The sequence below is a fragment of the Sarcophilus harrisii genome, chromosome 5 (assembly GCF_902635505.1).
Source record: "Sarcophilus harrisii chromosome 5, mSarHar1.11, whole genome shotgun sequence".
Classification (NCBI taxonomy): domain Eukaryota; kingdom Metazoa; phylum Chordata; class Mammalia; order Dasyuromorphia; family Dasyuridae; genus Sarcophilus; species Sarcophilus harrisii.
The window spans coordinates 6219298-6232152 of record NC_045430.1 but is presented as its reverse complement, the minus strand read 5'-3'; the positions used below and the strand labels follow the sequence as shown (position 1 = coordinate 6232152).

Genomic DNA, 12855 nt, shown 5'->3' with positions numbered 1-12855 from the left:
TCCCCTAAGGCTGACCATGGGCTGGAAGACCCACTTCTTTGTCTTATGCCAGCCAAGCCTCCTGGTCTTCCAAAGGGAGAGGAAGGAAGGGACTCTGGTCAGAGACACCCACAGAATCAATGGGGGCAGGAGGACTGGATCCTAATCCCCAGCTTTGTGACTGACTTTCTGTCTCTGGGCCACAGTTTATAAAGTGAGTTGACAGGATTATCTTGTTTATGCCGGCTCCACTGCAGGTCCTCCAACCTGGCCTCATCTTGCTTGACCCAGCAGCCTTGGGGTCAGAAGACTTGGTCTGAATCTACCTCTAATGCTCATTTGATCACTGTTTGAGCCTGGAGTCTCAGTTTCCTCATCTAAAATGGAAATCATCTCTGTGCTATCTGTTGAACCAGGTTATTGGGAGGAAAGCATTTTGCAAACCTTAAGATACTATCGTAAAAGGAGTAGCAAGAACGATAAGTATAGCAAAGTCAAGGATATCCAATATGGACAATCGTTGAGCATTTATTGTTTACATACTTAGCCAGAGGCTCAGAGATTAGCATCCCTAAGAGGCAGCCAGATGCTGGGAGGTAGAATCCAAATGGGGGGTTCGATGTGGGCCCCGCTGGGGCTGCAGGACTGAGAAGGGAAGATTACCAAGGGCTGAGGTTACTATAGTCCTTTGAACAAAACTCGTCTCCACACCAGATGTCAGCTCTTTCTTCTGCTACATAGGAGGACTGGATCCATTCATCTCTAGGATCCTTCCCAGCTCTCAACTGAGGATCCTGAGGTACTTTTGAGACCCCCTTTTGGGAGGATTTGAGGTAGATTTTGAAGGATAGGCTGGATTAGGAGTGGAAGAGGGAAGAATTTCATAATAATAGTTTTCTTTTTCAAAATATATGCAAAGATAGTTTTCAACATCAACAGCATTGCATCATCTTATGTTCCAAATTTTTCTTCCTCCCCATCAAGCAATCCAAATAGAGGTTAAACATATGCAATGAGGGGAAAAAGTCAAAGGGCATGGGGAATAGTCATGGGCTAGGATCTGGAGGGGAGTGAATCTTTTATTCTCTAGGTGGAAGTCACAATGTGTGCTGTGTATAGAATCCAGGAACGTTCCAGCTTGGGGAGAAACAGGGACCATTTCAGGCGATCTCCTCATTAACACCGTTAAGATTAAAAACTGGAACTCCCTCCATTCTTTTGTTTCTTTTTTCTCTTGTCAAGGACATGCCCTTTGCACTGGAAATGACATAATAAATATGCTCCTAGGATGTTGAAACCCAAGATAGGTAAAGAGATAGTAAGAGAGTATAGTTGAATACACTTGAGGAACTTAAGTCCACTGGCTCTAGGATGGATGAGAAAAGTACAAGATGGATCTGAATGAACCAGAAGATGCAAATACTATCTATCAATCCGACCAGGCAAAGATGAAACAGTTCTTACCCTCCAGGTGTTTATATTCGAAGGGAGGTAGGAAGGAGGGGGAGGTCCCAGGGTCCTGGAGAACCAATGGGTGAAGAACCTCAGAGCAGGAGGAGAACTTGTCCTAATTTTCCAAAGAGAAAGAAGAGAGAATGTCGACTAAAGGCCAATGAGAATCACCTCACACTTAGTCCAGGAAGAGGTCATTCCCAAAAGTCAGTTGGGTTTCATCTGAAAGGATCTTCACCTTACTTCCTTTTAAAAGAAAGTAACTAAACTGGTCCATCAAGGAATTTGGTAAGTCCAGCTTGCCCAGATTTTAGCAAAGTATTGATAATGCTTTTCATGCTACTGGCCTGGAAAAGATGGAGGACAGATATGGACTAGACAGGAATGCAATTAAGATGGAGCCATAACCGGCTAAAGGGCGGGCTCCCAAGATGAGTTGTTAATGATTCAAGATCTTAGCAGAAGTTCCAAGGGAGTGCCTTGGGGATCTGTACTTGGCCCAAAGTGTTTAATACTTTGTCCCTAATGCTGATAAAGGCTCAGATGGCATGCTCACCAGCTTGGTAAATGACACAAATACAGAGAGTGATAGTGACCATAAGTGCTGGCCAAGTCAGGATCCCAAATTAAGTAAATTAATGAAACAAATGAACAAACAAATAAGTGAAATCTCGACAGACTAGGGCATTGGGCTAAACCAATAATGTAAGATCAAATTCAGGAGGGATCAATATAAAATCTTACACTTGGGTTCAAAAAATCAATTTCAGAAATACAGGATGTAAATTAGACATCAGCTTACTTGAAAAAATCTAAGAGTTTTAGTGGATTGTAAGCAATGCAGTCAATCAAAATCTAGTGTGACCTTGGGCTGCTTAAGGAAGGGCAGAAGGAGGTGATGATCCTTCTGGGCTCTGCTCTGGACAGGTCATACTCAGAGAAGAACAATCAGGATGGCCATGGGCCACCAGTGCATAAGAAGGAACTGGGAATATTTAGGGTGGAGAAGAAAGAACTGGGGCGTCGGGGGTGAGGGTGGGGACACTGCAGAGACTGAATGACCACTCTTTGGGGATAAAGTCATGGAGATTCTCATTGACTAGGGGTTAGCTTATGACTTGCTGAAGTCCCTTTTGACACTCAACTTCAGTGATTCCCTAAGTCCAGGGCTCATATTTCTACAATCCATTTCATGGGCCTCCATTACTCATTTGCACTCCAGGAGGGCCATCTGACACCCCAACTTCCTGAGGATGATAGAGGACAAAGTGAAAATGTTGAAGAGGGATGTGCCCCGTGTTTTCTTTAGGCCGGGGAACTCTTATGTGAGATTCCCTGTCCTGATGTCAGTTGGCACCTTCTCTATAAGTTTATTATCATGTTATATATTATTTTATTACTTATGGATATTCTTCCAGAGCTGCAGAATATGCAGGTCACACAGACAGGATGTGTCTGAACCCCCAAACAGCTTCCATGCTGCCTCTAACATTTTTAAAGAAAGGGGGGAAAACCCTTGTTCAAAACCTAAGCCCACGTCCTCCATAAAGTCTTCTCTCATGGATCTCTGCCCCTACCGACTCCCAGTCTCTTTCCACAGGGGATATAGGGTGAATGCCGACAGAGGTGTGGCTCCAGCTCCAAGAGGGATTCTTGATTATGGATTTAGAGAAGAGGGACAAGGCAAGCCCGGGAGGATCCCCTAGGCTGTCTCTCCCCCTCCCCTCACTGTGAGGGAGGATGCAGAGGGGGCCCTCCCCCTGCTGAAGTTTCCATTTTTCTGGCAAGCTCCTTTTCCCTGAAAGTTAAAAAGAGGCAAATCCTTGCACTGCGGAGACGAGGGAGCCCTTCTGTCGACTGCTTTGGTAGATGACTGTGAATTGCTCTCCTTTTTTACCGTTATCCTCCCTGAAAGGCTGAGTCCCAGCGCGGGAGGGGAGTGGCGGGAGGGGAGTGGCGAGGAAGAGAGGGATGGCGGTGCCCCGAGCAAGATGGGGATGGAGGACCCCTCCCCAAGGTGGAGGAGGGGGGATGGTCTCAGATAGCCAGGGAGGATTCTAAATAAAGGCGAGACTTTGAGGGTTTCCGAGGCTGGGAAGGGGGTACTCCGAGAGGGAACCCGCTGGGGGGGGGGTCTCGGGAGGAGGCTTCAAAGGGGAGGGGGGATCGTCACAAAGGGGTGGGGGTGTCTCAGGACCAGGAGGCCCCACAGGGATGGGCCCAGGTCGAGGCTCTGCAGTTCCGAGCTGGAGTCTGGGCTGCAGCCGATGCTCAGCGCTTGTCCTCAAGTGACCCCTCCCTCCTCCCTGCTCGGGGCCTGGGCAGGGAGAGCAGCGGCCGGGCACCGTCCCAGACCTGAGGGGGCCCGCAGAGCTGCCGCAGGGGCGAGGAGGACGGGGCAGGGGCTGCGGCCGCGGCCGCACGGAGGGCAGGGGGCCTTCCCCGTGGGCCGGCGCCCTCTGCAGACCCCTGAGGAGCCTGGCTCTCCCAAGCGCCCCGCTCCGGAGGGGAAGGGCGGGGGCCGCTCCCTGCTACACGCGGGCAAGCATCGTGCCAGTCACACACACGAACCCCGGGGACGGCAGCCTTGGGTCCGCACACCGGCAGCGCGTCACCCACACACGCGCACACACACGCAGGGGACTAGCCTCCCCTCCCCCCATCACGCAGTGACACGCTCAGGGACCGCAGGGGCTGCTCGAGCGGCGCCCCCTCCCCGACCTGGAGCGTCACGGCGAGCCCCGGGCCGCCCCCGCAGCCGCGCGCAGAGGAGCCCCCTCCCCGTCAGAGCCGCGCGCCCCCCCGCGCTTGCAGCCCCCCGCCCGCCGCACACGCTGCCCCGGCACACGCATCGCTTGCAGCCCCCCGCCCGCCGCCAGACTCCCCGCCGCAGCGTGCGCGTGTGCCGGGGGGGGGGGGTCCCCGTGCCCGCTGCCCTCCCCGGGGGCCGGGCATCCCCGCAGGGGCGGCGCGGGCTTCCCCTGTTAGCCTCGGGGGTTCTCGAGGGCGCAGGCAGGGGGCACTGCCAGCGGCCAAGCTCCCGTCCCCGGCCGCCCCCTCCCCCCGGATGCCAGGCTCATTCCGCCCGCAGAGGGTGGGGGAGGGGGCGGAGGAAGGGGCAGGAGCAGGCCGGCCTCGGAGCTGCCGGGAGGAGGCACGTGTTCGCTTATTATGATGTTTTTCGCGAGGGGCTCCTGGGGGCAGGGGCTCCCGGGGGCAGGGGCTCCGTACCCTTCCTCTCCCTTGGCACGCGCGGGGCAGTCACTCGGAAAGGGGAGCGCCCCTTCCCGGCGCGTGGGGGGGTGGGGAAGGGGGGGCGCGCCGGGAATTCCCGCCCGCGCGCCCCGACCCCCGCCGCCGGGCCTGCAGGGCCTGCCCGGCCCGCGAGCGCGCTCCCCGCGCCCCGCCCGGCGGCGCGCCGCTCATGCATATGCAAACAGCCCCAGGCTCCCCGGGCTCTGGCACGGGCAGCCTCCCCTCCGCCCGAGAGGGGAGAGTTGTTTAAAAACCCGGGGCTTCCCATTGGCCCTCGCGGCTCCACCCTATGCAAATGAGCGAAGCTTCGGCCGGCCGCTCGCCGGGGCTGCGCGTGCACGCCGGAGCGCGCGCGCGCGTGCTTCGGCCGCAGACTGCGCAGGGGAAAGTGTGCCTGCGCGACGCTTACTACAAGAAAGTAGTCCCCGCCTTCCCCCGCGCCCCTCGGCGCCCCCGCGGCGGAGCAGCCTCCTCCCCCTCTCCTACGGCTTTCCTCGAGTCCCCCACATTGGCGGGGGGGGGGGGGGGGGTTTTTTTCAAGCAGAAGACGGGAGGCGCCGGGGCGTGATCCTGTGCGCGCGCGTGCGTGGGGGAGGGCAGTGTTGCTAAATCAAACAGAAAGGAGCGGTGTTTCCCAGGCCCCCCCACGTGCCTCCGCCTCCTGCGGGCGCGCGGAGGGATACGCGGACACAGCGCCTCCCCCACCAAAATATTGGGAGTTAAGAGGCGGGCGCCGTGTGTAAGCGAGCTCAGAGCGGAGCGCGCGGCTCGGACGGAGCAGAGGCAGCGGAGCGAGCGGAGCGGAGCTGGGCAGAGCTGCGGAGCGGAGCCTCCCGACCGAGCGGAGCCTCCCGACCGAGCGTGGGCAGCGCGGAGCCCCGGCCCCGGCCCCGGCCCGCTCTCGGTCCGCGCCGCGCGGCCGCCGCCCGCCTTCCGCAGCCCCGCGCGCGATCCTCCCGGGCCGCTCCGCGGGGACGCCGGTGCCGCGGGCGCCGCTCGCCCGGCCCGTGCGCTGCGCCCTCGGGCGGGGGACGCGCCGCCGCTCCCCGCGGCGGGCTCGTGGCCGCCCGTGGGCAGTCGGCGGGTCTGCCGCCGCCCGGGCTCCGGGCGTGTCCGGCTGAGCCCCGGCGGCCCCCCGCCCCCCGCGCGCTCCGAGCCTCGGCCCCCGGCCGCGCCGCCTCGCGGAGCCCCAGCCCCCGAGACAAGATGCTGCTGTCCAAGTTCGGCTCGCTGGCGCACATCTGCAGCCCCAGCAGCATGGACCACCTGCCCGTGAAGATCCTGCAGCCGGGTAAGGGCCGCGCCGGGGGCCGGGGGCCGGGGGGCGAGCCGCGGGGGAATCCCGCTCCTTGGCGCGGCCCCGAACCAACCCCCCCTTCCCGCTGTCTCCCCCTTTGCAGCTAAAGCTGAGAAGGAGCCCTTCGAGAAGGTGTACCAGGTGGGCTCCGTCCTGGGCAGCGGGGGCTTCGGCACGGTTTACGCCGGGAGCCGCCTGGCCGACGGGCTGCCGGTGAGTCCCGGGGGAAGGGGCCGGGGAGGGAGGGCACCACCGTGCTGCCTGCCAGTGCCCCCAGCGCCCTAAACCCGCTTTCCTCCCCCTAGGTCGCCGTGAAACATGTGGTTAAGGAGCGAGTCACCGAGTGGGGCACGATCGTAAGTAGCCGGACCAGGGAGGAGGGCATGGGCTTGGGCACGGGCTTGGGCACGCACCGGGACGGAACCGGGAAGGGGGCGCCGAAGGAGGCTTGGGACCGGCCGGCCCCGCCCCCGCCTCGGCCTTTCCCCTCCCCCCGCAGGGGCGGAGGCTGGGGGCCCGCCTCTCTGTTATTGTTTACATGGGGGGGTGATAGCTGGGCAGAGTTCTGCCCCACCCCCTCGCCTTCCTTCCTCCTTCGGTGCCCCCAGCGGGCCCCTTCCCGCCTAGGGAAGGGGGCGGGGGGGGGGGGTGAAGCTTAATCACCCCGTGTGTGGGAAGGTTGGCCACAAATGGGGTGCGGAGGGGGGCCTGCCAGACCGCGCTCAGCCCCCTGTGCCCCCTCCGCAGGCCGGCGTGATGGTGCCCTTGGAGATTGTGCTCCTCAAGAAGGTGGGCTCTGGCTTCCGAGGCGTCATCAAGCTGCTGGACTGGTACGAGAGGCCCGACGGCTACCTCATCGTCATGGAACGGCCCGAGTTGGTCAAGGACCTCTTTGATTTTATCACGGAGAAGGGGGCGCTGGACGAGGACATGGCCAGGGGCTTCTTTGGCCAGGTCCTGGAGGCCGTGCGCCACTGTTACGCCTGTGGGGTGGTCCACCGAGACATCAAGGACGAGAACCTGCTGGTGGATCTGCGCTCCGGAGAGCTCAAGCTCATCGACTTCGGCTCGGGCGCCCTGCTCAAGGACACGGTCTACACAGACTTTGACGGTGAGTGAGCCTCTGTGTCCTTGGCCGAATGGGGCCGGGTCCGACTCGTCCCTCACCGCCCGCCCGGCCTCTGTGCCCCCGGGCCCAGACGGGGCAGGCGTCCCGTGGTTTTGGGGGGAGGGCTGGTGGCCAGAAGCTGGCCCCGTCTATCTGGGAGAAGGTGTTTCTCCTAGGGGCGTCTGTTTATGCGAGAGCCCTGATGCTTCCCTCCAATGAGGGAGCCCTGTCATGGGGGAAGGGGGGGGGGGTAGGCTCTTGGCAGACTGTCCGTGTGCGCACGCGTGAGAGGGAGGGAGGGAGCCAGCCAAGGATGCGGGATGCTGCAGCGAGAAAACCCTGCATTGCAGATTGAAACCCTGGGAATGCCAGGGCTGGCTTTTCCCTGCCCCCACCGTGGGGGCGGGGGCGGAGGAGGCCCACCCAGAGGGGAGGGGGATCCCCCTCTGGCTGAAGGAGTCTCCTCCTCCTTCCCCCCCAAAAGAGCCCCGTATCCTCACTTCACATCTGTTTGTTGTGAAACCCGAGTCCCCTGCTCATGTGACCTCGTGCATCACAAATTCCAGGTTGAGTGTGGTTTCCTAGGCAGCGGCGGGTGGGCCGAGCCAGCAGCTACTTATTAGGCAAGGCCGGAGCGGCGGCTGGGGGGGGAGAGAGGGGGGTCGGCTTTCTCCTCCTCCGCCGGGCTCCTTGCCCTGGTAAATGAGTTTTGTCTAAAAAACCAAAACAAGACCGCCCCCGCGGGGTCCAAACGGGCTCCGGCTTTTCTCCCCCGTATCCTCTTTCACTGTGAGGCTCGCGGCGGCGGCGGCCCTGGGCCTCCCGCTCCTCGGTCTCTCCCTCTGCTCTTTTGTGTCTAATTTTGGTCTTGGGCGGGCGCTGCCGCAGGCGCCACGCGGTGCCGGAGGCCTGGCCGAGCAGTCAGCTGACGGCCCTCTGCCGGCCCTGTAACAGAATAGCCCCGGCTTCCTTCCCCGTCCCCCGGGACGGCCGGCAGCCTCTGACCCGGGCCTCTGCCTTTGTGTCGTGCTGCAGGCACCCGAGTGTACAGCCCCCCAGAGTGGATCCGCTACCACCGCTACCACGGCCGGTCGGCCACCGTGTGGTCCCTGGGCATCCTTCTGTACGACATGGTCTGCGGGGACATCCCCTTTGAGCAAGATGAGGAGATCCTCCGGGGACGGCTCTACTTCCGGAGGAGAATTTCCACAGGTGAGCAGCGGAAGGGAAAGGAGCGGGAGTCCCAGGGCGGGCGGGGGCTGGCCGTGTGTGGCCGCCGGGAAGGCCCATCAGCTGGGGTCAGGGAAGGACTTCCCCACTTGAGCTGGCCACGCTCAGTACTCCCGAGGGGTGCTCCTGGGTACCTGGGAGTGCCCGCAGAGCGGGAGGGAGGGTGGAAGTTCGGGGTGTGCTCCCAGAGGGCCCGTGCGTGTGTCTGACGGCCCGGCCTTCTTCCTCCTCTCAGAGTGCCAGCAGCTCATTAAATGGTGTCTGTCCCTGCGGCCGTCAGACCGGCCCACCTTGGACCAGATCTTCGACCACCCCTGGATGCTGCGCTCGGACGTGGGGAAATCTGAGGACTGTGATTTACGTCTCCGGACCATCGACACAGACGTGTCCAGCACGAGCTCGAGCAATGAGAGCCTGTGAAAGAGGGAGCCGGCAGAGCCCCCCACCGTGCCGCTCTTTGACCGGGGGCAGATGGGCACACTGACCGGGCAGGGCTAGGAAACCCCTCCTTCTCCTGTAGTCGAGTCCCCATCGGAGGGCTCAGGGTCCCCGGGTCTCCCCAGCCCCCTCCGCTGATGGCCGCGGGGGGCCAGCACCTCTGAGCCCCGGGCAGGCAGTGGGCGCCGGGCCGCCCGCCTCTCCTCCGGGAGCAGCGAGCACGCGCGACCTCTAGAATCCCGCGTTCAACTTCTTGGCTCTCATAGAGCTGGGACTGATTCCCTTGCTTCTGAGTGCCTTTCTGATAGCTGCTTTAGTGGGGGACCGGGGGCGGGGCGTTCCTGAGCTGCCTCTACCCAAAGAAGAATCAGTTCAGGGTAGGGCCCGGCCCGCGCCAACCTCCCTGGCCCTGCCTCCTCACGGCCCGCGGGACCCCGTCCCGGTGGCCGGGGGAGGGCACGTGACCGCGAGCCCCTCCCTCGATTCTTTGCTGCTCCCCCCCTCTCCGGCAGTCTGCACTGAGGCCAGACTGGGCTAAGCCGCTTGGATTTGGAAATCGGGAACGTCCACCCCGTTGGCTTCGGATCATCTCACCTCTGGGCGCGAAGCCCCCTGCCTGACGCCCCCTCCCCCTCATCCGTTCATCGGTCTGCCTAAGCCCCGCCTTCTCCCGGTCCCCGCCCTTCTGGCCACCCTCGAGTCTTAACGTGTGGATGGGCCTGTTGGAGAGGATGCACAGATCAATGCAACTAGCCAGGCCTGGCCCGGCCCCCGCCCCGCCCCCGTCCGCGTATTTATGTCCGGAGTCCCCTGTGTATGATAGCGACCGTTTTTTATTTATTGTATGACCATTGAGGACAGCGGCCCGGCCTCCGCGGCCGGACCTATTTATTGGGCTTAATTTATTGTCGAGAGTCGATCCTGCGCCGAGCCGGCTCCACGGCGGCTCCCGCCATCCTGAATTCTTGCATTCCTGTCCACTGTATGTTTTCTATCCGACTCCCTGTATTTGTTGAAAGATGGAAAATTATTGTACAAAGTCTAATTTAAGGGGAATAGAATGTCTTTTCTAAGTGGGGCAGGCGGCGGGCCACTCGGCCCCCTGCCTGGTTTTGTGGCCCATGCTGGGAAGGGGGGAGGGTCTGTCTCCACTGGGGTGGGGGGGAGGGTGGCAGTCAGCGGCCCCTTTAATTTATTTTACTCGCTGTGTTTGTAACCAGGTCACCCCGAGTGTGACTTGGAATTTGGGGTTTGTTCCTTCACTTGAACAGTGTGAAATGTATGGAGATCATATTTTTTTATACAGGTTATTTCAATTAAATTTTTTTTTTTTTTTTGTATATAACAAGTGCCTCTGGGCTACTTATTGGATTGGCTTCATTGCTTAAGCTCTAACACAGGGGCTCTGAGCCTCTCTCTTCATCTGTGAAATGGGAACACCATCCATATACAGCCCTCGTCCCGGAGGGAAGAAGTCATACCCTCCAGTGCTGTCTAGAAAGACCTTCTCGGGGACTGACCAGGGGCTGGGGGCTGATCTCAGTGACCTGAAGTCCTCTCCCCATCCCCACTGGCTTCCCACACACTGGGGGTCCCAAGAGGAACTCCCACTGAGCACTCCTGCCTCTCCCTTTTGGTCCTTTCAATGAGAGGTACAGATGTGCAGCACAGCTGCAGGAGCTGGGACCCCCTACCCAGAGTGGGCTGTGGGGGCAGAGTGAAGTCCCAAGCCGGGGGATACCTGGGAGGTAGAGATCCCACCTGCCAATGGCAGGCAGAGCTTAGGCTGGAGTCTGGAGGTACTCTCCACTCTTCTACCCATCATCCTTTCTATCCAACTTCATCCCCTAGCCTACATGTCTCCCTAACAACCTATTTCCCAGATTCCCACCTGCCTCTGGCTCCTCCCAGATTTCCTTAGTCACTCGGTCTTTCTAGTGAGATGCCCCTGTCCTCTGGGTACCTCCTCTGGCCTCCCAGCCTGGGTCCTCGGGGGGAGGGGGGAGCAGGGCCTAGCTTCCTGAAGGTGAGTGTGGGGGCTGGGAGAGAGCCTTCTGGCGGGAGGATTTAGGGAATCCGGTCCAGCACTTGTATAGGTGCCGGGAGATTTGGGGAAGCTGCTCAGTTCTCAGGCCCGTCGGGAAAGGGTGGGACGCTGGCACAGAGCTCGGGCTGGCCCCCAATTCTCTCCTGTTGGGGTGACAACCTTGGTCCAACTGTCCTCATGGGTGCAGGTTCAGGGCATCGAGGACAAAAGGACCCCCACTGGAGATAGGAAAAACAAGGGGAATGTTTCACCTCCGCAGGAGAATGTTGAGTCTTAATTCCTCTCAGGGAAGCTGCCCGCTGTCCCCCACATGGAAGCCCCCTGAGAGCAGGAGCAGGTTCCCATCTTTCCCAGGCTCTTCCCCCGGAGCTGTTCCTTTTCTGGCTTTCCTGGGAAGAGCCAAGTCTAGGCCTGGCCCCCCGGCAGGGTCAGGGAGGAATCCATGACTTGATCTGGCAGTCTCCCACTGTTCTAGGGCCAGGGGCTCTGAGTCAGCCTTGTGCTGGGCACCCCCCAAAACGGGGAGAAAAACACCAGTATTCCCTTGCCCTTCCATTGCATCACAGCCTCCTCAAGGCCCTGCCTGAGGCTACCTGTCCCAGACCCCCACTGGGCACCAGGAGCTGGCCAAGGAGCTGAGGGTTTGGAAGGAGGCAAGGGAGACACCCACCCTGACATATACCTGAAGGCTTTCTTGGAGCCTCCAGGCCCCTGACCCCATTAGAGAGCTCTTCCCAGGGTTCCCAGCAGGAGTCCGGGGCTGTTTGGAGCCCAACTAGGAGATGAGTGATGGGGCAGGCAGGGCCTGCGCTCCCTGCCAGGAGACTCTTCCAGCAGGACACTGCCCCAAACAGGCCCAGAGCCCAGCACGTCGCAGGGAGGGGTCTCCCTGGGATAGCCAGGACCTCGCCACATCCCTCCGGGTGTTACCTCCCAAATCCAGAAACTCCAGCTTCAGAAAAGTGGCTCTAGTCCTGACTTCTTGGAGGGGGGACGGGCGTACCCTTCCCCTGCTCCCCACCTCCCCCTCCTCATGGAGGGACACAGAGCAGACTTCACAGATCTGGGGCTCAGAGGCCATCCGGTCCAACCTCCCCACTTTAGAGAGAAAGAAACAGGCTTGGGAAGTTTAAGGGACTTGCCTCACACAGGAACAGGCCAGAGGTAAAGTGGAATCAGTCAAGAAATACAGGATGGAGGCAGATTGGGAAGGGCCTTGAAGGCCAACTTCAGGAGCTTGTTGCCAGAGGCACGGGGGAGCCAGGTTGGTGATGGGGAACCAAGAAAACCAGCTCTTGGATGGGGGGGAGGAACATGATCCTGAGCCTCGGGAAAACAGCATTCTGTATCATGTAGTAGTGAACCTTGGGCACCAGGGAGGGTACTGCCTGCCAACCTTCTCTGCAGAGGCAGGCGAGCTCCGGGAAGGGAGGGGTAGAGCCAGGAGGGTCTTCAGAGACCATCCTTTCTTTTCCTTTTATGTGTAAGATTCTGAATAAGGAGATAAACATACCCACGCAATGGCATGGAGCCATGTCATCTCCGGGATGTAGCCATGTCCTATGGACCAGTCATTTCCTACCTGTTTCCTCTATTAGAAAGAAAGCTCCTTGAGAAGGAAGGGCAGGAACTTTGCTGTCTGTCTCAGTCAGCACTTAGTCAACTTGTTGATGGGCGGCTCCGCTTATTAATGGACAGCTCCACTTGTTCATGGATGGCTCTGCTTGATGATGGACGGCTCTGCTTGTTGATGGGTGGCTCCACTCAATGATGGACGACTTTGCTTGATGATGGACAGCTCCACTTGTTGATGGACAGCTCTGCTTGTTGATGGGCAGCTGCCCTTGTTTATGGACGGCTCCCATTGGCTGAATAAGCACTTGCTAAGCACCCACAACAGTTCCAAGCATGGCTCTAGACCTGAGGATACAAAAACTACAAAAATGAACTCTTCCTGCCTTTAAGGTGTTTACACTCTGTCAAGGAGGAACAAAAAAGTAGATATGAAAATATGTCATTTCTGAGGAAAAGAACACTACCCATTGAGTG

At 59.5% G+C, this 12855-nt stretch overlaps 1 protein-coding gene and 1 long non-coding RNA gene across 2 annotated transcripts; one reads left to right on the top strand and one right to left on the bottom strand.

The window, feature by feature from the left end:
* Nucleotides 1–299: 299 nt before the first annotated feature.
* On the bottom strand, nt 300–6737 carry LOC116419673. The gene is made up of 3 exons (XR_004229949.1): nt 6647–6737; nt 1444–1546; nt 300–831 (listed from the first exon to the last, which is right to left on the bottom strand). It is a non-coding gene; the product is annotated as an uncharacterized LOC116419673 (long non-coding RNA).
* On the top strand, nt 5452–9777 carry PIM3 (Pim-3 proto-oncogene, serine/threonine kinase). The gene is made up of 6 exons (XM_031941020.1): nt 5452–5977; nt 6087–6196; nt 6289–6339; nt 6731–7094; nt 8127–8303; nt 8557–9777. The coding sequence occupies exons 1-6, from the start codon at nt 5893–5895 to the stop codon at nt 8739–8741; spliced, it is 972 nt and encodes a 323-aa protein (XP_031796880.1). The 5' UTR covers nt 5452–5892; the 3' UTR covers nt 8742–9777.
* Nucleotides 9778–12855: the final 3078 nt, after the last annotated feature.

Excerpts from the sequence above, each read along its gene's own strand:
- PIM3 (XM_031941020.1), top strand. The coding sequence starts at position 5,893 with ATGCTGCTGTCCAAGTTCGGCTCGCTGGCGCACATCTGCAGCCCCAGC. Across the intron at positions 5,978-6,086 it reads CGTGAAGATCCTGCAGCCGG|CTAAAGCTGAGAAGGAGCCC; the intron begins GTAAGGGCCGCG and ends CCCCCTTTGCAG. Across the intron at positions 6,197-6,288 it reads GCCTGGCCGACGGGCTGCCG|GTCGCCGTGAAACATGTGGT; the intron begins GTGAGTCCCGGG and ends TCCTCCCCCTAG.